Here is a 26241-nt window from a genome sequence, read left to right as displayed (position 1 = left end):
CCTTGGCTGTTTTTGAGCTGGTGCATGATTATTACAGGGAGTGGTTGAGTACTAATCACAATGTGGAGGCACTAGCACTCGTGATCAACATTAATACCGTTGAGCCTTGCAAACATCAGGACACCATCGACATGCTACCTGGCTAACCACGAACATCTGCTGGCCAAGAACTTAATATTGTAAATATAAATGATAAATCTGATGAAAATTAATATCTTGTCCCAGGCAGGTAATGTAGATATAAATACATTGGGTTTCCTAGGTGACATGTAATGTAGATATGAATACATAGGGTTTCCTAGGTGACATGTAATGTAGATATGAATACATAGGGTTTCCTAGGTGACATGTAATGTGGATATAAATACATAGGGTTTCCTAAGTGACATGTAATGTAGATATGAATACATAGGGTTTCCTAGGTGACATGTAATGTGGATATAAATACATAGGGTTTCCTAGGTGACGTAATGTAGAAATGAATACATAGGGTTTCCTAAGTGACATGTAATGTAGATATGAATACATAGGGTTTCCTAAGTGACATGTAATGTAGATATGAATACATAGGGTTTCCTAAGTGACATGTCATGTAGATATGAATACATAGGGTTTCCTAAGTGACATGTAATGTAGAAATGAATACATAGGGTTTCCTAGGTGACATGTAATGTAGAAATGAATACAAAGGGTTTCCTAGATTAACCACCTTTATTCACTCAGAGGGATGTAGAAGGTGGCTAAAAAAAAAGAACAATGCATATGGCATGTAGGGACAACAACTCCCTGGTTTATTCACAGTGTTTCAGTTTTGATCCTGATATTGTTTTTCAAGTATTAAAATAGTTTAATACGTATCAATCTTAATATCATTCTAAAAATCTTCAAATAGTTTGTCAGGAACAATCTTGAAACTTTACTATCAACAAATCAGAGTTGACCATGAAGCATATGTACAATGTATCTGTTCTTTAATCCACTGTATCATTTTTCAATACACACAGCACAAATGTTCCGGTAAATAGAATACCATATAAAATGCATGAACACTGAGAGATAATTTTTTTTCTACTTTAAAATACAGATTGCTCAATATATGCTATGGGGTATTGCTGATCAGTTAAAATCTATATGATGGGAGTAGAAAAACTCTTCATACTGTTATCCTCTAAAAAAAAACCAAGAAAAAATACAAACCAATACTTATAGCCAGATATTTGGGAAAAGTAACAGCTTATGTAGTAATGAATGAGAATACAAAGACACCAAAATCCCCAAAAAGGTAGAGAAAATTCATCTAGTATACTCTAAATACTCAAGTGCTGAAATGACAAGGTTAAAATATGAATGGGAAAACCCTTGCTGATGAGTAAATAATGGTCGCATTCTGTGAGTGCTTCTGACTGAACACAAACTGAAGCAAGAGGTGTGAGATTACAGCTTCACAAGCTGCACTTATCAGCTCAATTTTTGAGCATGGTGTAAACCCTTTCCAGGAAGGAAACCACAAACACATCATCACAGGTCCAACCCGCAGCAAGTCACAAGTATCTTCGTTTTTTTTTGCAGAACTTGCTCTTCCGAGGACCACCAATGAGTGATTTAAGATCTCATCAGCCAGAACTGCGACATAAATCAGAGGAAAAACCTTATCTTGAGAACAAATCAAATGCAATAAAAAGCACCATTACTTCATGTTACTCGTGAAGACAGTGCAGAGGAAATGGCACAGTGTTCTTGCTGTAATGTCCTTCATAATCATTCATTATTCAGTTATCCAAATTGCATTATGATGTTAGCAATAATTGTATCAGTCCTCAAATGCTGTTCCTCTAAGAAAAAAAAAAAACAAAGCAGGTAAAAAAAAACTACTAGCCCACGCCACACAAACTGTTTTACTCAAAAGGAGATAATAAGACTTTAATTAAACATGACATCATGTCAAATTAAAGCCTTAAAACGTACAAATTGGAATTTTTACAAGACACGATGGTTAATTCGCATGTAGAGATTGGTCAGTGATGTGGCGTCCCTGCGCCCAAGATCAGGTGCAGGACTAGACATGGTGTGTAGAGGTGATTCGTGCAGAAGCGCATCACAACGCTGCACCGTGTGTACAACAGTGACAACCTCCCACAACAACATGCTCCTATCCTCCTCATCGCCTCCGTGTGGGCCACATGCACGCCTGCTAGTACTGGCTTACTTTCACCAAGCCCCAACTGGTATGCATACAAATTAGGTTGCATTATTTTTGTGAATTTCTACTCAGAACAGTGAACAGGTAAACTGTAAATTCTAGAATTTTGACATTTCAAATCAATCTTTGGGAATACGATAAAAAGAACAGTCAAATATTTGGATGGGAGAAGTGTGATCTAACTGGCATGTATAATGTGTAGCTTTGTCATTATTGACACCTATTGTGAGGGTAAGTATAAAAGCAAAACCTACAAAAGGGTACAGGTGGGTTAATTGTCTTACCTGTTGTGAGCCAGCGTCGGCCATTGAAGCTAACTGAGGACTAGAGGATGAGTAAGTATGGAGATGCGAGGCAGACATACTAGCAGGGGCCTGTGAAGTAAAATACAGAACACGCTGCTAGTACTCCACGATCACCCAGTGCTTCAAGAAAAGCCCCATTGAAAACCCCAGTCCACAGTATTATATCCCAGGCAGGACGCAAGTATAAAGACAGTCAGTAGAAAGCTTTAGCATATTAGCTGGTACCTCAGGATTAGGGGAAAGCATACAGTAGACTAACCAAATAGTAAGTGGTAGTAGCAGCACAAGAGATGCAGAACTTGGCTCACGTGTTAAATTACAGGATCAGGATGCAGGTGACATTACCAATAACAATTAGGATTAACCTTTTAAAGCATAGTAGTGCCATGTTGAGCATCAGCAGTAAAACCAGGCTTGTTACAGACATCACTACAAGGTTATGACAGTAACAGTGAAACGAAAAGAGGGATCTGTGAACAGTACAGTCAAATACGATAAAGGAACAGCTTCCATAGGTAGCAGAATGAATCCTAACATATAATACACAAGTGTGGACATACTTGTAAATTGGCAATACAAGTAAGTAGTATCAAAGCATTGTAAATATGTACATATTGTACTTTAAACTTCAATACTAACCCCCTTCGCTAAATGAAATTCATCCCATCTCAAAACGATAACAATGACCCATTAAGAAGCTAACAAAAATTTGTTGCACACAGAATAATGAACGTCAAACATGACAAATTCAACCCAAATTACCAAAATTCTCTGAACATGCACAAAATATAAATAAATAAAATAACAGTAAATGGTATGACTGAAATCTGGCAGATCCTTCAGTTTATCACTGACTCTCATGAAATAGTCCTTATTATGCCATCCAATTTTAAATCCCTGAATTACTTGTCATTTCACTTATTCTAATGGCAATTAGAAAACCACACAATGCTAAATATGTTCTCTAAGCATTAGACAAAATGCATGATTTTCCGTTTTGGACTCCAGCAGAGATTCCATAGCAGGTACAATCAAACTGTTTTCTAGTGTTGGCTTAAGTTGTACAGGTCTGAAGTGGATGTTCATAACACTTCTTGATAAAAACTGTTGTGGTCTTTATGTCGATAATCTAGACTTGAAGAAAATATTACTAAGAGCCTTTGAAAACGGCTCAAATAGCTCTCTTGACTACTCTTTGAAACAGATAATGCACATTTTATAATTTTTAATGCCATAAAGAGCAGAAAACTGTTTTTGAAGGGTGATTCAACCACTTCACATGGAGACTACAAGCATTAATAATGTTACGAGGATTACAAAATTGCAGCTGCGGCAAAACATAATCCCAGTATAATTCCCAAAGCTTCAACTCAAAGCAGGAGTTAGGCAGAATTTACTACAAAACATACAGGCACAAAGCATAGTAAAATTAGGAGACAAGGATCAGCAAATAGGAAGACATTATCTTTTTCCCTTTGGAACCATAGTCAAAGTGGCAAACAATGGTAATAATAATAATAATTAACTGAAGAGGACTAGATAATAAAATAGGAGAGTAGACATTACAGAACTGAGGAGAACACAGACAAAGGTCATGTGAGTCGATGTCACAGACCACAGCCACCCCCACCGGCCATCCTCAAACACTGACTTACTGTGTGGTACTTTTGTAGATAGTCTCTCGACTGATACGACCTAGGGGTCGGAGTCGATCGTCCGCTCAACGGAGGGGACGACCGCTCATAACCAGAGCGCCATCTGGTGGCAATAGCATCAAGACTTCCACTCCCTACCCTGCTTTCTATTGCTTCTGCCCGTTGTTCTGTACTCTCTTTTTCTTCTTGAATTAATCTGAAAGGATTAAGCAAAACCCAAATATGTAGGTGTATGTAGAAAAATATAGAACATTCTTCCACTATACCTGTTTTAAGAGAACAATTTAAGTGTGTTTTAGCTGGCACATGTTACTTTCCAACTCAGAGACACATCACTGGCAGCAAAACACTGAAACACACCTCGCTGGCTCAGGGAGTTAAGGGCAAAGAAAACACCAAAATGAAGTATATGAAGGCCACTAATCACCAGAAAATAGTGTGATATACTTTATTTAGACTTCTTGCAAATATATAGTTAAACAGTTTTAAACAACAGATTCTATAATGGGATGTAGTGAAACAGAGGGTATTAATGATGTTACAGCCATATGTTTTGATCGAAACAGTTTGTTTCGTGGTCCATTCATCGAAATTCACACATCTATATGTGTATGCATTTTGATCATGCAGTATTGTGACAAAAACCCGATGAGATGCACGGTCAAAAGTTTCAAATGCATTTTACTACACTGCATAAAATTCTTAAAAAAAAACAAATAGCCCATATTTTTATAAACTGTGTTCATTGGTTTTTCATGCCACATATATTTCATGTCAGTGATGCCTCTAAGGCACTGGCTCACAGTGACAATCATATGCCCTTAAACAAGGAGGTTGTCTTTTCGAATGCAGTTCTTGTAATTTCTGCTGCAACCTGACATCCGGAACTTTGTCAGATATTTGGGAAAGGTTGGGGGTTTTCTCTGGTGTCCTATAAGGGAAGAATTCTTCAGCATGGCGTCAAACACCAATCAATCAGTCATAAAGCTCTACTCTATACAGTGTGTACACTTCAATTTTAAGACAGCAATGAGGATGGGTGTAATCTAGGAAGAAGCCTGATCTATCAGCCAGGTACCAGTAAACTTTCACATTAAAGCCATCTCCAGCACAGCTGGGTTCGCGCCTGTGACCTCATTTATCACGGCAGATCATCCGAGGCAATAAGAATGCCCCAGCCCTATGAAGAAGCCAGGACCTCTGCATTCAACAAAGCTCATTTGCCATTCGTTTTTTCACCCAGTGACAGGTCTGAACGATTGTACTTAAACCATAAAGTATTAACAGCACCATTAACTAATTGCCATGTATACCCCTTAATACAGCAGTAAACAATCAAGCCTCCATGCAGACAGAAATAAATATTTATAAATGCAGGGAAGTGAAGCCTATATCACAAAGCAATCACATAGCAAAAAAAAAAAAACAAAAAAACACATAGGATAAAATACATTAGACGATTGTTTACACCAGTTTCACTTAGCAACAGCTGTATAATGAGATTCACATATATGTTACTTGGCTTTGAGATATTCAGGACACTGTTAGTTTGCACCCATTTTTGTGGAAAGTTAAGGTGACACAGCATTTCCAACCACACGTTAACTATGTACCCCTTCATATAACAGTAAACTGCTTTTCACTGGAGGACGCTGTCAACCACGCAGACACCTGTTGCACTCTATTTAAAACAGCTTTTTTGAAAAAGTTTACCCTTTCCCGTCATTATAAAACTTGTTTCATTCTCAATTAAAGTCTTTCCATCAGATACACCAAAAAATACATCTCCTCAGGATGTCATCAACTAAGTGCCTTATCCTCTCTTATCACACCTCAGGAAATCAATATTCTTACAGTTACTTAGTTACCTGCCCCAAACCTCTTCAACATATGCATTAAGAAAACTTGCAACTGCACCACAAATTAAGTCCAGGTAATGGCACGATGGCATCCCTCTGGGACATTGGATAGCAAAATAAACAACCCCTTAAGCCATTATACATCAACATGACATTTCTTTACAAATTTTAACATTAATACAAAAATAACTTCAAGCCATTGCCACAAGAAGCCATAAAATATTCCGCAATTTGCCTTGCTCTGTCTCGCGTAACAATATTAACAAAACCCGTGAGAAAACATTCTATAAATATAGGTGAAAATTTTAAATAATTGTGTATGTATGTTCAACACAACAAACTTTACCAATCAAATCAACCTACACAATTGTTTTTTAAATTGAACTCCCTGCCTGTCACAAATGCCAAACTGATGCGACATACCTAATCTCATTGTTGATAGCATCAAGCTGTTCTTGTAACATCAATGCTAAAGTCTGAGCATCTGTGTGACCTGTAGGAGACAAGAGGTCAACAGCACCAAATATGGACTCATTGTCGTCCGTTCCTTCTGTGTCACTGGCATCGAACGCATGTTGAACGTTTGCCAGCACGTGCGCCTGCTGCAACTTTTCCCATTCTTGCTCATTCAATGTATTCACCTAAAACAGATCACAATTACCACTTTACTCCTGAGACAGAGAAAACATACAGAACAAAAAAAAATGGTTTCCATTAGGTAGAGTGTAGCTGTGATCAGGGTTAAAGCATAGGACGACACCCATTATAATAACAAGCCCAGAAATTGGATCAACACTTCCAGATACACCCGTCATAGCAGGATGACTTACAAACGATGTCCTCACCTTTGGTGTTGATCATTAGCATACACAAAATCATACAATTCAAACTCTTAAGTAAAACATTTCTTCAAATACAGTGTTCAAATGAACGAACAAAAAAAAACACAACCACACACACACAAAAACAACCAGATTTTAAAGTTGATGTGACTCATTTTCCACACGGTTCTTCTCTTATTGATTTATTTATCTGATTGGTGTTTTATATTTCACTTATACGACGGCGGCCAGCATTATGGTGGGAGGAGGGTTCTTCTCTGCTGGTAGACGAGTAGAAAAGTCAGGAATTTGGTTTTGTAGATAACTTAGTGGTAACACCAAAATGTTTACAGACTGGCAAACAATTAGACAATGTCGTACTATAATAAAATCTGATATTAAGAAGTGGCGTATAAAAACTGTTTTTCTTAAAATAAGGGAGGTAATCCTGTCTGTACCTTGGTGGGATCTTCTAGGAGTGCCTGCTCCCGTCCCCTCTGCTGCCGCCGACTGACGCTGTCCGTTGCAGCGTCTGGAGGGTTATGTACAACTAGACTGGGAGACAGCGAGTAGTGACCAGAGCTAATACTAGACCTGAAAACAACAACAACAAAACTCAGCTCAGCACTGAGCGCCTTATTGCTTAACACAATAACAATTCCTGAACACGCTTCTGAACTGTGCAACAAAGTAAGATTGAACTACGTTCACGTTTGTGCATGCTCATTCGAACACAGCTGCATCCAGAAGGATTATTCTTTTAATATACATCATGGTTGGTTTGAATATTGAAACAGTGTGTGATGCTTGGGATGAGCTTAGGATCTACTTGTGTCAAACTTACTTTTGTTGCAATACTTATATCTTTATTAGTTTTTCACACTGCACTGAACAAAAGTTCTGATTTATTTATTTATCTGACTGACGATTGATATTGGAGAATTTTTCACTCCTTATCTGGCAGCCAGTTTTATATGTGGAGGAAACTGGAATGCCTAGAGAAAACCACCGATCTTTGGCGAGTTACTAATGCACTCTTCTACTTGTTACGTCATAAGGTGAATGGCCAGTGGTCTGCACTGAACTTCAAACAAAACCACATGGGAGATAATCACAGACTGCCACCAATGGAAGCATAGAATCTAGAAAATTCCCGGTCATAGAATGGAATTAAACCCACATGTCACATGACCTGCAGCGAATGAAAGGGCATCCGCACTCGCCCAAGGCCCACCACCCCTTCAATCAAAGGAAGAACGATGTGTACATCCAGACAACATTAATCAAATATGTATTCCTGACAATGAATGAAAAAATCAATTAAAAGGACACTTTAAGGCATGGTTCATTCTTCAAGCAATGCAAAATCCTATTTTATCCAGATAAAAGCAATCACAAAGACTACATGTATGTTGCTAAACCTGTACCCATAACCATGGCTAAAAGAAACATATTTGTTATTTAAAGCTTTGATACAGACATTATCTTGACGCCATCAACCTTTGCACAGAGCCACCTCCTTCACACAACAACTTCACACCTGCCATACCACACTGTATCATTTCACCACGAAAATAAGGCACAAGGTATTCATATTACCTATATTGTTCTATTTGTTGCCGTAGTGATTCTATTTCCCGTTTACATTTCTGTAGATCATTATATAGTCTTTCCTGCAAAGAAAAAAAAAATAGTACATCGATAAATCAATAAGTACACGTCAAAGCTTGGCAGAAAATCAAGTTACAATTTTAAGTTGTTCTGTATTATTTAGGCTAGCTGCACAATTGAGCAAGGCTGATATACACAGACAGCTGATTCTCCCGCCAATGACAAACAAGATGTGAAATCCAACAGCTGGAATGGACTCCATTACTCCTGCAAAATTAATTAGAGAACGTTGTCATATCAGCCTCAATGGCGGGCCGCATCAGTCTCAAGTGGAATATATTACCCTGTTATGTCATGTTCTTGACTGAGCGGAGAGAAAGCTTCACCTCATCCTAGGTGTAATATCAGCCGCAAATATAATCATAGAATCGTTCGCAGCTATATAAATGCCAAAAATTACTCATAAAATCAAAATCAATGATCATAACATACAACTAAATAGCTGGTGGACTATTTTTTAACCCCGCAGCTGAAGTCTTCAATCAAAATCTGAAAGAGTACTTTGTGGTCATATAAAACTAAACATGCCTCAAGTAATACAATTGAAAATGCTATCAAGAGCAATACTAAAATGTAGACAAACAGCAGATTTTTTTCAAAATGTTAGAGTGCCGGCACACCCTTGGAGCCTTTGAACCTAACTTAACACCTACCATACCAGAAGAAAAAAAAATTAATGACTTAATGATTACCAATTTAATTAGATTTTTTTCTGTAGACTATACACGTCTAATGACTGTCAAATCATGATACATTTCATTTCATCACAATGAACATGACAGCATGCATACATGTGCTGTCAACACACCCACATGAGAGTTCACTGCATGCAAATATCTTCAGTGTTTAGTCATTTTCCCTAACAATTCCTCTCCCCCTCCCCCTCCCAAAAAGAGCATTTTTCAGGGCAAATATCACCAGGCCTAGATTAATCCCCTTGGGGAGGTCCAACTATGATGTTCATAGTTACAAACAGACAGGTTAAAACAGATCCTATCCCTGCTCAAGTAATTCACTTCCTGCAGTTACAACACATTAAATCCACAAATTTCACCAAACTGATGAAGCTGTTTTAAGGTGAGTTTGTACTGGGCTATGGATCATTCATTTCATAACTGTAAGCAGTCTAGGGATCAAACTGACTGATCCATTTCACAAAAATCAAAACATCTTTAAGACTAAACCAATTAAGACTGCCTCCCAAAATACTCACTACTATTAACTTGCTGACACCCTTTTAACATGCATCATACTTTACATTTCCATCAGTGTTTTACTACATCCATGAAGATTAATTGCTGGGGACACAATGTCCTCCCTAAATTAAAGAAAAACACACACAGCATTTATCACTTTCAAGCTAACGACAACTTACCTTTTCTGTTTGTGTTTCATCTAAAATTTTTCGTATCCTATCTAATTCCTGAGTAAGCTGGTTTTTCTCTTCTAATGCCTGCATGCGCTCCTTCAGATGTAACTGTAGCCTCTCATTGGACTCTGTTAATAATCTATCCACTGTAGCAGACAACCTTGTATTATGTTCTTCATTCATTTTTTCTCGTAACCTTGCCTGAGGATTAAAAGCAATGAGATCGCATTAAAACCAACAGAGAAAAACTGTCAAATTTAGGAACCCATCATTTTAAAATCTAGCTGTCAAAATACTCAAAAATAACCTCTTCAAACAGGAGAACTTAATAGGTTTGATTAGGTACGTTTCATTTGGTCAAATTACCAACTATCGATCCAAATGCTTGTATTTTTTTATTTGATTGGTGTTTTACGCCGTTCTCAAGAATATTTCACTTATGCGCCAACTGTCAGCATTATGGTGGGAAGAAACTGGGTGGAGCCCCGGGGGAACTCATGACCACCTGCGGTTTGAGAGGAAGCCAGTACGAACTGGACTTGAACTCACAATGACTGCACTGGTGAGAGGCTCCTGGGCCATTGCGCCGCGCTCACATGTTAACTCCCTTGGCCATGGAAGCACCCACCCCACACCCTTCCCAACTCACCCAACCAATGCGTGTATGTAATGCCGAAGACCCATGACATGATGTCCAACCCAATTACAGTATCTTGAAACAAAGCCAACTAACACAGTCTGTTCTCAATGAAGTGCCACAAATGCATACTGTTTTTTTATGACATTTGTATGACCATCTTCAGGACAGAAAGCAGGTTTCTTGCTTATGGGGAGGGCGTACAGCAGTGTCGCATTTGTATGAAGGTTGTACTCGCGGCACCACAATGACACAACGACATTAAGGAGATAAACCCAACGCATTAACTGTCGCTCAGAGCCATGATTCATGAAACATCCAGCCATCCACTTTCACAATTTCACTATTGGCCCACACATACAGACCAATGTGATTTAAGACTCACCCTTTTCAATTCCGACTCTTGTTCTGACAACCTTTGTTCCATCTGCTGAAGCCTCTCCTCAGCAGATCCATGCCTTTCTTCTGCCTGCAAACAACAACAGCATCAACGCTCAACATATCTGCCAGCCACATCACACACAACTGAATTTCTCCAGGACTTCTGTGCAGATTTGCATACTGTTCAAACAAAGCCCTCAAAAAAATAACTAATCTTGAGAATATTTACTCATATTTCTGTGCTTTTCCCAGCCAATTTCCTGACATCATTACTGGTACAAGGGGATCCAGCTTGGGCTACATGTAGTTATCATTACCTTTTAAGGGACCAAAAGGTAGTTATGATTACCTAAGTAAGGGCCTGCAGCCTCTGAGCTAGTTATCATTACCTGTGTAAGGGCCTTCAGCCTCTGAGCCAGTTATCATTACCTGTGTGAGGGCCTTCAGCTTCTAAGCTAGTTATCATTACCTGTGTAAGGGCCTTCAGCCTCTGAGCCAGTTATCATTACCTGTGTGAGGGCCTTCAGCCTCTAAGCTAGTTATCATTACCTGTGTAAGGGCCTTCAGCCTCTGAGCTAGTTATCATTACCTGTGTAAGGGCCTCAAGCCTCTGAGCTAATTCAGCTTCTACTGTAGGAAGAGCCTCTGCTTTCTTCAACGACTGTTGAAGTTTCTGTTCAGCCAATTCCAATCGTTCTTGGACATTTCTCATTTTATCTTCAGTCTGTGAACACAAGTGAAGTATATATACACTGTTTTTTCTTTCCCTGGAGAAACGGAGAAAAACTTTTCTGCTTTTGCCATAGCACTTTGATCACTTTTATTTGTATTATTTAGTTAACAGATGATATATCCATGCCTCTCTTAAAACAGGTACTCGGATGACATAAGTGCTGGTAAATCAGCTAACTTCAACGACGTTAAAATCCTAGGAACCTAAAAAAACATACTTACACTCTTGAGATGTCCTTCCTTCATAGCTAATTCAGATTCTAATTTGTCATTTAAATCATGCAATGATGTGGACTCTCTCTGAGCATTTAAGTAGCGTTTTTCTAGTGTTGCTATCCTCTCTTCTTGGTCCTCTCTTTGAGCTATTGACTGTGAACAGAAATACAAGGTCACATTACACCTTAATAATCCAAACTGGTACATTTCAATAGTTGAGGAGTGACTGGTTCATGAAAATGAGAGCTTTCAGCACAATGTCACAAAATGCAAAAAATACTAGAAATTTCAAATATCCATTCTAGTAAGTTCATAGTCACGACTAAAACCAAATCTTTAAAATAGTTAGGAAACCATCACAGAGCATACAATAAACAGCCTGTCTTTAGCTTTGATATGACACGAAGTCATCTATAGGATGGGTTTACAGAGGCTAACATTATACAGCCCTCAATAAAAGCTAAGGGTGGGTGGGTGGGTGGTAATTATGACCACTCACTGGCTTCACTTATATAGCAATCTTTTTCCAAAAGACTGAAGATAAAATTGCTCTAAATATGATGTAATAAAATTCTGCAAATCAGTATTCAGTATGAAACTTTGAACACTGCCGTTTAAAAACATGCCAGTTCAGTCTTTAAAGTGTACCAGATATGTGCTATTTAAGATTGGCTCTGCACAGTGCCAGTTGAGGATGAATTTTGCAAAAGATTCCTATCCCCTGTTCAGAATTTTGGCTGCCACTTTCTTCTAAACTTTTCTCTTCAATCACGATAGACCATCAATGTTTAAAAGTTGATAAAATATCAATGTTTCAAACCATTCAAAGTTGTCTACCTGGCTTGGTGAGCCTAATATTCTAAAAAAACAGGCCTCCTTGCTAAAAAAACTACAATCACCTCCCTTTGTGACACCGTTCACTAATTTCTAATTTCAGACCCTTTACAGATGTGTGTCTTTTTGCAATTAGGCGGCCTATTACGATAGGCAGTGCCACTGAATCTATGATCAAGCTATTACACTGAGTAGCATGAAGTGTAGCTTAAAAGAGAATTCCACTTTCCAGACAGAAACATTGAAAAGCTTAATTGCAGTGCTACAAAAGGGTATCTGATAAACACATCAGGAAATTTTTTGATGGAAATTTTTTAAATACAAGACAGAGTTGATTAAAATTCTCAAGTGGCAGTTGACATTATGACATCATTCCGTCACAACTGACAGCCATATATTTATTCATTTGATTGGTGATTTACGCCGTACTCAAGAATATTTCACTTATACGACGGCTGCCAGCATTACGGTGGGTGGAAACCGGGCAGAGCCCGGGGGAACTGACAGCCATCAGAGCTTGACTAAATGTTCATGTGCAAAGTGTACAGTGTTCAAACACATGAGGTAAAGTTTTTGAAAACATTTATCAGTAGTCCGGGCCCAAAAAAAAAAAGACATCTTGAAACCATTGGCTATACAACATTCAAACATTCGTATACAAGTAGATTTTTGTAATGACACTACATCATTTGGACTATAACTGCGCACTACAGGCTTGACTCCAAAACCAGATTTCTTTTGAAGAATTAATATGAACTAGTTCTGGACAGCTGAAGTGCAGGGGTCAAGTTAGAAAAAAAAAATTTTGGCGCACTAATCCATCCAGGTTTACAAAATGGCTGGACAGGTAAGTCATGGTCTGTGCACTGAATAAAAGGTAGTGATTACAAACATCGCAAGCATCAAATAAGAATAACCTGAACATTATCAGTCAAAGGAACAGCCAACTCACCTCTCTCAAATCACGCTGAAGTTTCACTAACTGTTCTTGAGACTTTATCAAGTCCTTTTGCGTGGAAGTCAGCGAGTCTTCTAATTCTTTACATTTATTTGTCATCTCTAAAAGCCGCGACCGTGCTGTCGTCAACTCACTGTTTTGTTTTTCTATAGTCTCCTGTAGTTCTATTACCCTATTAACATCTGAATCAGGGTCAATGGACCCATTTGACAACCTCTGAAAGTGAAACAAAAGATACCATAATTTAACTTTGTTTATTTATTTATTTATTTATTTGATTGGTGTTTTATGCCGTACTCAAAGACATTTCACTTATACAACGGCGGCCAGCATTATGGTGGGAGGAAACTGGGCACAGCCCGGAGGAAACCCACGACCATCCGCAGGTTGCTGCAGACCTTTCCACGTATGGCCGGCAGAAGAAGAGGAAGCCAGCATGAGTTGGACTTGAACTCACAGCGATCGAATTGGTGAGAGGCTCTTGGGCCATTACACTGCGCTAGCGCGCTAATCGACTAAGCCATCGGGGCCCCCAAAATTTAACTATGTATAAATGCTATTATCTCATAAAATATGAACTTAAGACAATCAGCTTGAGCTTATTTCCACATTAGCCTTACATTGGTGTATTAGCTATCTATAATCTATTTCACTATTTCTACTTACCTTTGGATTTAAACAGAGTATATACAATTTTTTCCCTTGTTTGCTTTTAAATGCTGCACAGAGGAATTTTTCATTTATATGAAGGGTTTCTGGGTCTAAGACACCAGAGCGCTGTATACAATAAGGCAAGCAGATATTTTCAAGCTACCAGAAGATTTTTTGTATCAACTGATGTATTTGATTATTCAATAAAAACAGAAAAAAAACGTTATTTCATACAATTTGTAGAATTTGACAAATCGCCAAAAAAGATTGCATGTTATGAAATGGCATTTGTCCTATTTGCTAATCACTAGTTGAATTTGTTGATACAAAAAACTGGACCATGTGAACTCCACGAAGACATCGCAAATCCTGACAGTGAACAAAACAACCATTGTCAATAGGCTTGTACATGAGGAATTAGAAACACTTATTGCAGCTTACCTTTGGATGAGCATCTTTATTGTCGCCATCTTGTTGGGCCGACTCAACGGAACCTGTTTTGGCTAGCCTCCCATCTTCTGTGCTGCCGCTTGAATGCCGAGACTTTGTCTGCTGTTCACGTAAGGTGAATAACTGAAAAATAAAACAAATCACAATTCATTTATTTCATTATCTGCTTATACCAAACCTTTCCCTAACATTAACAGTATGAAGGAAATTGGCAAGACTCAAAAATATTTGTGTGAACTGATCTGTATGTTAGGATCCGAGAATTGCAGTGAGATCATTACATTTCTGTTGTAACTGAATGATACATTCAGGAGTTTTGCTGTCAAAAAATTGCATGCATGCATCTCCAAGCTGCACTCCATCAGCTCGGCCAATACAACTTAAAACCAGACTACTACAACTGTACACGTACCAATATAGCCTTGCTCTAGAGGTCTGTATGCCAGGCAGCATTGATAGTAATCAGGTACTATTGATAACAGATCATACGCTTTCTTCAGCCAAAAGGATCAAGTGGTTACTCCAAACTGAATGATTCAGTTCTCTAGCTGAGATCAGATCTTCAGGTAAACACATCAGATAACATGGTTACTCTAAACTGAATGATTCAATTCTCTAGCTGAGATCAGATCTTCAGGTAAACACATCAGATAACATGGTTACTCTAAACTGAATGATTCAATTCTCTAGCTGAGATCAGATCTTCAGGTAAACACATCAGATAACATGGTTACTCTAAACTGAATGATTCAATTCTCCAGCTGAGATCAGATCTCCAGGTAAACACATCAGATAACATGGTTACTCTAAACTATTAAAGTACTTCAGATACATGTACATGTAGGTTCCATCCACTGATCAGATCAGATGAGATGGTTACTTTAAGCTTAACAAATCATGCCTGGTCGCCAGCTATGATACACATCAGATGGTTACTTCCGTTAGACAGATAAGATATGTTCTTCTCCTACACAGGATTAGATCAGACAGCATCTTACACTACACAAATAAGATAGGTTCTTCTCTTACACAGATTTGATCAGACATGTCTCACACTAAACAGATACAATAGGTTATTCCCCTGAAAATTTGATCAAAACGCGTCTCATAGTAAACAAATCAGAGGGAATCTTTTCTAAACATTTGATCACACAAGGTATATCACTAAAAAGATCAGATGGCCCTGATTACTAACCTACAGGATAGGCTGTATGCATAAACTGTACGAAATAACCTTTGCTCTGTTATCATTCGCCTAATCAAATTTGACAAACTGTTTCCACAAATGGCACTGTGATGGACCAGATGGAAATTCCTGCCAAATGTCATGTCATGAATGATATACTGACCAGCCATCTATCATTTGTAAAGGAGTCCAATGAAAGCTGGCGTTGTACAGCCATGCCATAACACTGGGAAGAAAAATCCCTCACTAAGGTCTACCACAACATCTTCATTAATTTTCCCATGATCAAGTCAGGCATAGCAGACTGCACAATGGGGTAGGTGGCTTTATACTGTCCCATTAGAATGTCAAGGTGCTTTCAAACCACTGGATGAACTTGTCATTTGACATGACACAACAATCCATATGTTTAATAACAACACATGGCTGAATGTATCACAACAGTGGAACTGAGCATGACAAGAATGAGCAACAGCTTCACAGCTAAGCGAAGTTTTCTACCCAGCAGGGCGAAGTGATCACAGAACTTATTAACGTAGACATACAGTTCTCAGAATATATAAATACCAGAAACATTTAAAACAGTGTTATCCTCTAATAATTTAACAAATACATGTATGTATGTATGTGTGTGAGTGTATGTGTGTGTGTATGCATGTGTGTTTGTATACGTGTGTGTATGTGTATATGTGTATGTATGTGTGTGTGTGTGTATTTGTGTGCGTGTCTATGTGTATGTATGTGTGTGTGTACGTACGTATGCACGTTCATATTTATTTATTTGATTGGTGTTTTACGTCGTACTCAACAATATTTCACTCATACCACGGTGGCCAGCTTTATGGTGGGAGGAAACTATGTATATATGTGTGTGTGTACATATGTGTGTGTGTGTGTGTGTATGTGTGTGTGTATGCATGTATGTGTGGGTGTATTTGTGTGTGTATGCATATGTGTATGTATGTGTGTGTGTACGTACGTACGTATGCATGTTCATATTTATTTATTTGATTGGTGTTTTACGCTGTACTACAGAACATTTCAGTCATACGAGAGTGGCCAGCTTTATGGTGGGAGGAAACTGGGCAGAGCCCTGGGGAAACCCATGACCATCCGCAAGTCGCTGATAGACCTTCCCACATACAGCCAGCATGAGCTGGACTTGAACTCACAGCAACCGCATTGGTGAGAGGCTCCTGGGTCATTATGCTGCGCTGGCACACTGACCAACTGAGCCACAGTATGTGTATGTATGGATGTGTATACATGATAGCATTTCACCCGAGTATATGAAATGTAACTCAAAGGTCAGTAAAATATTGTACAACAACATTCATAGGCCTTCTACTGAAGGAGAGATAAACTTCAGTTACAATTAAATCCCCACTACCCTACTTCTCCTGCTTGTTGGGACAGTTATGGGAGCAGCACCATTGGTTGTGTATGTTGCTTCACTTTTCAAAATACATGGTACTATATCTTGTTTATATATATATATATATATATATATATATATATATATATATATATATATATATACTGATATTTTTTTTACTGAACTCTTCTTAGATTCCTATATATTGTTTACTCTGTGAAGGCCTTGAGGAAGAGCAATTTTGTTGTAAAATGACCAAGCTACCTTCAATAAAGAAAGATATTATTATTATTGGTTCTTAAGACTTTACAGCAATGGAAAGACTGACACAGCCATTTGACCAAAGGTGACTAAGGATAAGAAAAAAAAACTTCAACAGCAAAACAGTTTAATAAAAAGCCTGAAATGTTGAGATGAAGCTATGTAAACCAATAATAATGCGACTGGTAAATACTAAAACATTAATACTGAACTTAATATGTGTGAATGGAAATGTTGACATTGACAAAGTTGACAAGGGATAGGCACAGATACACTATTATGTCAAAGCATGAGGTACATACATCCTGAGGAAACCTTTCATCAAGTTACGGATAATTAACATACCTTAAACATCAGGCAATTGCTGAATTTATTGACTTTTGACTTTTTTATTTGGATGAGAGGGGTACTCCTTCAGGACAGCTTATGTCAGAGTGCTGATGTTTGTCTTAAGTGTTGGTTGAAGCATGAAGGCAGGGGTTGCAGCCAAATCAAATCATGCTGAAGACAATGACATTAAAGCCAGCGGCGGAAATGAGGCACAATCCCCTCAATCTTCCAGCAATTATCTCAGTGAGATAAGGAGGCACACAAACATTCTACGTCCTCAACAGCTCATAAATATTCAGCAACTTCCATGCCTTGTAGGCACTAAGACCAGCTGCTTCAACATCACAAGGGATCACTTTTTTTTCTCCTGACATTCCAGATTTTCAATACAGCTCATTATTCATTCAACATCCAGGGTAAGAATTCCACAACATGTATTTTCGGAATATTTGCAAGAGGCATGCTCACGTTATCCAGGTTTCTTTTCCCTGCCTAAAATCCTTAATTATTCCCAACTTCATTCTTAATGAAATCTTCCATGTATTCCATTAACAATCAGAACCTCTAGCAGAAGTACTATACATATATGTATATATATATATATATATATATATATATATATATATATATATATATATACATATATATACACACACGTATACTTCAGTACTTCAGGTATCCCATCAAATTTCCTTGCTCTCTTATGCAACAAACATCCATTTTCATGTATCAAGTGGATGCATGCATGGACTTCAAAGGTGTAACTTTCTCAACAATTACAAATAAACAGGATACCATCAAATTTCCTTGCTCTCTTTTGCAACAAACATCCATTTTCATGTATCAACTGGATGCACGCAGGGGCTTCAATGGTGTAACTTTCTCAGTTACAAATAAACAGGATAGGAATTGCTTCTTTATAAGTCAGCAATGCCTATCTTCACTTGCAATCTCGACTGCTAATTCGGAATGGAATAAAAATGCAATTATCAGCTAAAAACAGCGCTTCACTATGTTGACACAGAGGAAGATTAATCTGATCTGACTTTTTGGACAGCTTGTGGCTTGCTTACTACACACACGCTTATCATGGATCAGCTAATACATTTTGAAACAGCAAAAAACATCATCAAAGAAAAACTGTCTATTTACATAGCCTTCCAATTGTCATGTAATTGTGGAGACTAAGGCTTAGCACGGAAGTATAAATTTGGGCATCATGATGATCAAAATTGCACATATTACAGGGACTATTTTTGTATATAGTTAAAATTATTGGTGAAAAACAAGAGAGCTTTAGATAACATTGAACTGTGCAAACTGCCACAACAGTGTTGTCCACTGCTTATTGTCATCAAGGGTCAAGGGTCAAGGGTCAAGGACTAAGAAGCCGTTAGAGCAATGGAGAAATCTACACATTCCCTGTACATGGCCAGGTTTAAACCTGGAGTTCCTGAGTCCTTATCATTGAAAGGCAAGCACCTTCAACGCCAGACAAAGGCTTGCTTCCTATACTTACACGGGTCCATAGGATCACTGGGATTGACAGAGCATCAGGGCCAGTCTATATGTGTTAAGAAGGACTAAAGAATGAGAAACATGAGGCCCTATTTTCCACAAAGAATTTTTCAAAGATGGCCTTATGTCAGGTGGATGACGATGTACAAAGATGTACAAGGAAGTATTGGCCTGCACAGTCCAGACTTGAGCTGGACTCAAAACTGCGCATACAAAAAGTCTGCTACATGTACACGCATGTAGATTATTATGGTCTCAAAGACTTCTAAACTTAGCTAAACATGGGCAACATGATCAAGAAGCTGCTCACAATACTGGTGATCTACGGTCTGCTACATGTACATGCATGTAGATTTTTATGGTCTCAGACTTCTAAACTTGGCTAAACGTGGGCAACATGATCAAGAAGCTGCTCACAATACTCGTGATGTACAGTCTGCTACATGTACATTCATGTAGATCATTATGGTCTCAGACTTCTAAACTTGGCTAAACATGGGCAACGTGATCAAGAAGCTACTCACAATACTGGTGATCTACAGTCTGCATACACGTACATGTACGTAAATTATTGTGGTCTCAAAGACTTCTAAACTTGGCTAAAAATGGGCAACGCGATCAAGAAGCTGCTCACAATACTGGTGATATACAGTCTGCATACACGTACATGTATGTAAATTATTGTGGTCTCAAAGACTTCTGAACTTGGCTAAACATGGGCAACGTGATCAAGAAGCAGCTCACAATACTGGTGATCTACAGTCTGCATACACGTACATGTACGTAAATTATTGTGGTCTCAAAGACTTCTAAACTTGGCTAAACATGGGCAACGTGATCAAGAAGCTACTCACAATACTGGTGATCTACAGTCTGCATACACGTACATGTACGTAAATTATTGTGGTCTCAAAGACTTCTGAACTTGGCTAAACATGGGCAACGTGATCAAGAAGCAGCTCACAATACGTGTGATCTACAGTCTGCAAACACGTACATGTACTGTATGTTAAAAAAAAAGAGTAGCATCATGCCGTATCCGCTATAGGTTCAATCTCTTTCACCGTTGTTAAGTCACTCATGATCATCGTTTCCACTCCTTCATGTCCTCAATCATTTCAAAGCAAATAGGAGAAATTAAAACCACAGCAGAAAAAAATGTCTAAGTGAAAAGGCCAAATGCCATCACAGCGATTTCCACATCATCTTCAGGGGGAATGGGATATCATCCGATAGGGCTGCCTCTCCTTGACAGCATGTGCAGAGAGGTCATTACATGGCACTCAGCTTCTTCTACATGGCACTCAGCTTCTTCACAACTGTAAATGGTGCCGATTTATCAGATCTGAGAGAAGCCTCCGTCTGCCATTGCCTGCTCCGCTCGCTGATGGGCCTGCCTAACACGACATTGCTGCTCTCCTGCCGACTCAACCACCAGATTTAATCGCCTAAGTGGCTAATTCAGGCTATTACGAAATGCCCTTTGCGAATCTTTGAGGGACTTTCGTCTTGTAACAGAGATTTGACCTGCCTTGTTTTACATTCCCACTGTTCTATCTGATCTAAATAAAATACAACACTTTACAAACATTTCCTAACAAACATGCATATGATTTGATTTCCTTGTCAACATAAAAACATAACTTTATTTATTTGTTTGATTAGTGTTTTAAGCCATACTCCAGAATAATTCACTTATGCCACAAAAGTGGGATGAAAGTGGGAAAGTCAGGTAAAGCCAAGAATTTTTTTTTTCTTAAACTTATTACATTCTTGCTGGGTAAATGACAAACTTTCCTGCGTGTAAAGTTGAGCCTAACAGACCACATCATCAGAGAACAAGCAGTGTTCAACGAATGCTAAACTATGAAACCGTCACACACATACACATCACTTATTATCCCGAACACCCCCAAAAACATGGGAATATACAAATTCCCTGTCAAGGGGAATGTTTGAACCCGCACCTTGTGTGTGTGTTTTTAACGGTAGACATTCGAGTCTGAATCTTTATCGCAGAAGGTCAAAGAAGTCCCACTGTGCCATGTGAGCTGTCTCAACTATTTGTGACTACATTTACTACTATTTAGGTGTCTGAAAAAGTTTCACAAAAAGTTATTTATGAGTAGAGAAACGACTGAGAAAACTGAGGAGCTGAAAATTTGCTGAGAAGTTCCCAAAGGATAAGGTGTCCTTTTTTTTTGTTTCTGCTCTTTTTTTAGCAACAAAAGTTGGACGAGTTGAACTTGAAACTGCCGTATTAAATGACACACACTTGAACTACTTTCTCCTCTGTAATCATATATTGCATGCAGGTTGGTGGTGATGTACTTACCTCTTGATTAGCAATGGCCAGTTCTTCTTCTAGTTGTGCTACCCGTTCTAACGCAACCCGTAACCGTTCCCGCACCTGGAAAACAAAATGTTAACTGATCAATCAACACATGTACAACTTAGCTTCATAAATCAATTCACAATAACCTTCTCATAAGGTGCATCTATATACATCTCTTTTCAAAATCTTGCTGCCAATGTTCTATATACAAGGAACAAACTGCTTTGTGTAAGATATTTAATTTCTGTACAGCTAATATCTTAGACTGTAGGCACTTGCATTGTTCGCATAATAAGAACGTAGTTCACAAAATTTTTGAAACTTTAATAACCTACATGATTCCTCACACTGGTTGAATGGGAGTGCAGATAACATAACATACAAGTATCCATTTGTAAAAAAAATCTCTTCTGATGGAAATCCACATTAAGAAATGGGCAGGCAATTCTCCTATAGAAGTTGTTCTGCTCCTTGTATGTGGTAATGGGGTAAAGTAGGGGACCATGTTCCTCGCATCATAATGGACAGGACTTAAAAAATGGTTACTAAGGAGGAAAATCTAGATGGCCTTTTAATATGTGAGGATTCCTGTTTAAGAGACAATTAGATGGTGAAGGTTCACACTAAAGCAGCAGGATTACTGCCAGAGACCATGTGACATGCAGAGAAATATTTCATTTAAACAGCTGCCATTATGTAAAACATCAATCATATTGAGAGGCCTGTTCTTGGCTCAACATTTCCAAATACAGGTTCAATTTAGCCGGATTCCCTGACTGGCAAAGTGCCACATGCATGCACAAAGATGCTGGGGTCCACATCACAATGCCCTTCATCGACAAATGGCCTAGGTAAATATTTCATACAGAATCATGTTTCGTCACAAATCCAACATCCATTTGAAACTGTGCTTTGGATGTATCTCAAAGATTGCTATAAGAATATATAGGACATCACTATATGAAACTTTTTCAGCTCAAAATTTTCCGAAAGTCCATATACAGTATTGCTTAATATTGGCCATTAATTCTAAATATCTATAATTAAACTCACTATTCGCTTTTTGAACTTCCACAAGAAATGATAAAAAGATGGTGCCGTTTTTACACATTAGGTGTTTATGCACGAAAAAAATTTCTGTATTTCATGCTGTACTCTAATGAGAGCAATCATGTTAATATGTGACGGACGACAAGCAATGTTTCCGGTAATCTTTATTTAGTTTATCGCACTTGTCATTTAACATTAGCAAAATAGCTTCAAAGATAACATCATCAGCTCTTGCTAGCTCAAGAGTTAATAAGCGAAATCAGAGTGACAGAGATTGTGATCACTGTCAAATGTATTCCGGGGTGAAACAGGAGAGGTTGGATTACATGCATGTCTCAGTCATTTCAAACCTGATTTTAATTCATATGCATAAATCGGCATTGTAGTCACCAGATAGCAAATATACAAAATTGGTTGGCAGGTATCTCATTTTTAATTAAACTAAGATACAGACATAATAACTTGACTCTTTCAAATAGGATAGAATTTATTATATGAATATGACATAACTACTTTCTGCAGATGTGCCTTAACATAATCCATCTACCTTTTATCCACTGATGTAGAAAATAGAACTGGCCAAAGGGTGAACTAGTTCAACAACAACCAGTGACAAGTTCTGGGTCAAGGTCGCAGTGACACAGTCAAGGTCATCAGTTAGATTTTTTGATTTCATCACTAGGCAAAAGTGACAGAGTTGTATTCTGAGGTAACGGTACATAATTAGACGACCAATGTCCGCACATGACACGTCAAGGGTGTGGAAAGAGAGAGAAATGTTTCAGGTACAAGTGGGCTTACCTTCAGGCCCCAGAAAAACTGGGGAAACAAAACTATTACATCAGCTGCCATTGCAGGAAGTCAAAATATAGCTGGCCGGCCCACGATCAAATTAGGAAAAACAGACTTTGACATTTGGGAATCAGGAAAAGGCCTCAAGAGTGACAGGCCATTGTACCTTCTATCATCACTGGTAATTTGGACCGAGCTTGCCAGAACACAATACCCTTAAAAAATTCATACAAGCACTTTCCACATTTCCCACAAATTGGGTCTTGTGGTTTTTAATGAAGGCTTGAGCATGGTTAACAGTTGGATAGTAGTTGAGGCAGAACCCCTGGGGACGAGGTTCTGGCGGTTGTATGACCAGGACTGAAGTGTCTGCTCTGCTGATAGTCGACCTATCAGATCAGCTGGGGCATTTGGAGAGTGGTGTAGATCACTAAGGAAGACTGGGTGAGTCAATGCATGGGCTCATGTGTGAAGGGAAGTCTCCCAATAGTCTCACTGGGGGCGGGGGTATGAGGGCAACAAGTGCTTCGAATAGCTGGCATGTAAATTACTGATTGCTCTGCACCATGCAATGCCAACAGCTGTCCATACATCCTCTATGGATGTGTTGGCTTTACAGTGCCCTCAGTACCATCGGAGCTGTGACAAAGGGGCAGTGGATCTACATGTACATACTTGACTCCGACTCTTGACGTGTCATGTGCGGACATAGCAGTAGATGCACAAGGATTTTCAATGTATAGGTATCTAAATACAAAGAAATCCATCATTCTCAACGTAAATCACCAGTATATGGGAACACCTGTATTATTCACCCAAGCCGTACACTCCTCTCCATTTGAGCCAACACTTCAGAAACAAATGTAAGTGTATATCCTGGGAACAATCAACTTTTGATTGGCCCTGTCCATTACTAATATTATCCAATCAAAGGGCCATATCCATTCAACTTGAACACAGATTGGTTCAGACATATCTCTTAGAAATACCTTGTATTCTAGTGTACTGTGAAGTCTAAATTTAGCACAATTAGTCTGAAGTTTATATCCAACAAGGAAAAGGGGCACATTCATGAATTCCTTTATTTTATTACTGGTACATAGCGAGTGTAAAAGAAGGCCAAGTGAGTTTTGAATTTCATCATTAGGATATTTTGATTACAACAAGTTAGAAATACAGACAAAATGAAATAATTAATTTTCGAGATAAACAAATTGAAAGTATTATTCAGAGCTACATTTAATTATTTTATTTCATTTGTGTTTAACACGGGAGTGTGCCTGGAGTAAGTAGATGTTCACCAGGTGCAAGTACATGAATCTGACAAACCTCCTGACTTAAACTGCATCAAAACAGTCGAACCAGACTGGGCAAAGGGACAAATGGTCAAAATACAGCATTCACTATCCTGTTTCTTTCATTTCTAAAATGAAAGTTCACATTTCATTGACAAACTTTTCAAGTACTTTTCCAAAGCTTCAATCAGATACGTTCGCATAGAACCATGTACACACCCAAATGTCAACAATATCACTAGCAGCACAAGAATTACACAATTTGTCATAAGCAGACCCTTAAATCAATTTTAATGCAAATGAAATGAAATGTATGCCCCATTCATGTTAACTGCTAATGGTATAAACACAGTGATCAGGATGCATTAGTCAGATGACAGACAACTGATGAGCTAAAAGGACATTGCTAAGTCACCTTGACAATGTATCTGTCCGTATGACCATCAACTTGGCTAACGATTAAACCACTTTAAAAGTGGTTGTTTCACTAGAAACAGGATTGATCCATTAACTGATCATGGAAAACACTTGTTTTTACTGACAGCAGGCTGAAAAATCTGGAGGGAACGACTGACAGAGACAAGAATGACGAGCCTAAGTATTTCACGAACAGATGGTGCAACTTTTCTGCAAAATCTTTGAGTTCTGTCGTCTTGTGCGTGTCAGTCCAGGAGAAGCTTTACCTTTCATAAGAAACTAAGACCATTCCGAACATCAGGACTCAGGTACAGTGACACAAACACCAAAGAAATACTCACAGCCAATATGAAGATTAACATCACAGGTGGTTGTCCAGACCAAATTGACGAACATAATTACACTGTGTCCAAACATGAACATCTACATGGAGACATAGTTCAACATACATTGTTTGATAACAAATCTGACAGAAGTTGAAGTCTTCTACTTTCTGAATTTTTACCTCTTCGATCATTGTTTTATGCCGAAAACACACGAGAGTGATCAGGTTAATGAGTGAAAAAACAAAAATACAAAAACCCTGGCAGGTGAAAACTAGGCACCATACCTGATAAACTTCAGGACAAACCAGTCAAAAGCTATATTTGAACCTATGACTTCTATACTGGGTAATGAACTTTCGACACAAACCATTGCTCCCCCTGGTGTTCTGTATATATAAGGGCCACATTATGCTAAGGAGTGTCAGATAGCTGTAAGTTTCAAAGGGGGCAGCACATCATTAAGTGTAACCAGTGTGGGTCTCCTGGGTGACTTGTGTATGTGTATATATGCAGCTGGTATCCTGGGCAGGCTTGTTGCCAGTCTGCTTATGGGGCAGTATAATACACACAGTGGGATGGTTGTTGTACATGCTGTTACGTACAGTAAGTATTATCAA

At 38.4% G+C, this 26241-nt stretch overlaps 1 protein-coding gene across 7 annotated transcripts in view; it reads right to left on the bottom strand.

Moving 5' to 3' along the window:
- Positions 1 to 26241, bottom strand: part of LOC135468227 (liprin-alpha-1-like) — a 97744-nt gene that overhangs the window by 16926 nt on the left and 54577 nt on the right. For 5 of the 7 annotated variants that reach the window (XM_064746352.1, XM_064746354.1, XM_064746353.1 and 2 more), the window contains exons 4-15: positions 21745 to 21819; positions 14731 to 14862; positions 13633 to 13854; positions 11853 to 11999; positions 11488 to 11622; positions 10903 to 10986; positions 9887 to 10081; positions 8440 to 8513; positions 7299 to 7434; positions 6443 to 6660; positions 4161 to 4356; positions 2485 to 2574 (exon numbers count right to left, since the gene is read on the bottom strand). In XM_064746352.1, coding sequence (XP_064602422.1) covers positions 2485 to 2574; positions 4161 to 4356; positions 6443 to 6660; positions 7299 to 7434; positions 8440 to 8513; positions 9887 to 10081; positions 10903 to 10986; positions 11488 to 11622; positions 11853 to 11999; positions 13633 to 13854; positions 14731 to 14862; positions 21745 to 21819 — 1704 coding nt within the window. The remainder of the gene's footprint in view (positions 1 to 2484; positions 2575 to 4160; positions 4357 to 6442; positions 6661 to 7298; positions 7435 to 8439; positions 8514 to 9886; positions 10082 to 10902; positions 10987 to 11487; positions 11623 to 11852; positions 12000 to 13632; positions 13855 to 14730; positions 14863 to 21744; positions 21820 to 26241) is intronic. The other 2 variants (XM_064746355.1, XM_064746356.1) reach the window with 2 other exon arrangements.

This window comes from Liolophura sinensis, chromosome 6 (assembly GCF_032854445.1).
Source record: "Liolophura sinensis isolate JHLJ2023 chromosome 6, CUHK_Ljap_v2, whole genome shotgun sequence".
Lineage (NCBI taxonomy): Eukaryota > Metazoa > Mollusca > Polyplacophora > Chitonida > Chitonidae > Liolophura > Liolophura sinensis.
This window is presented reverse-complemented; position numbering and strand designations above follow the sequence as displayed.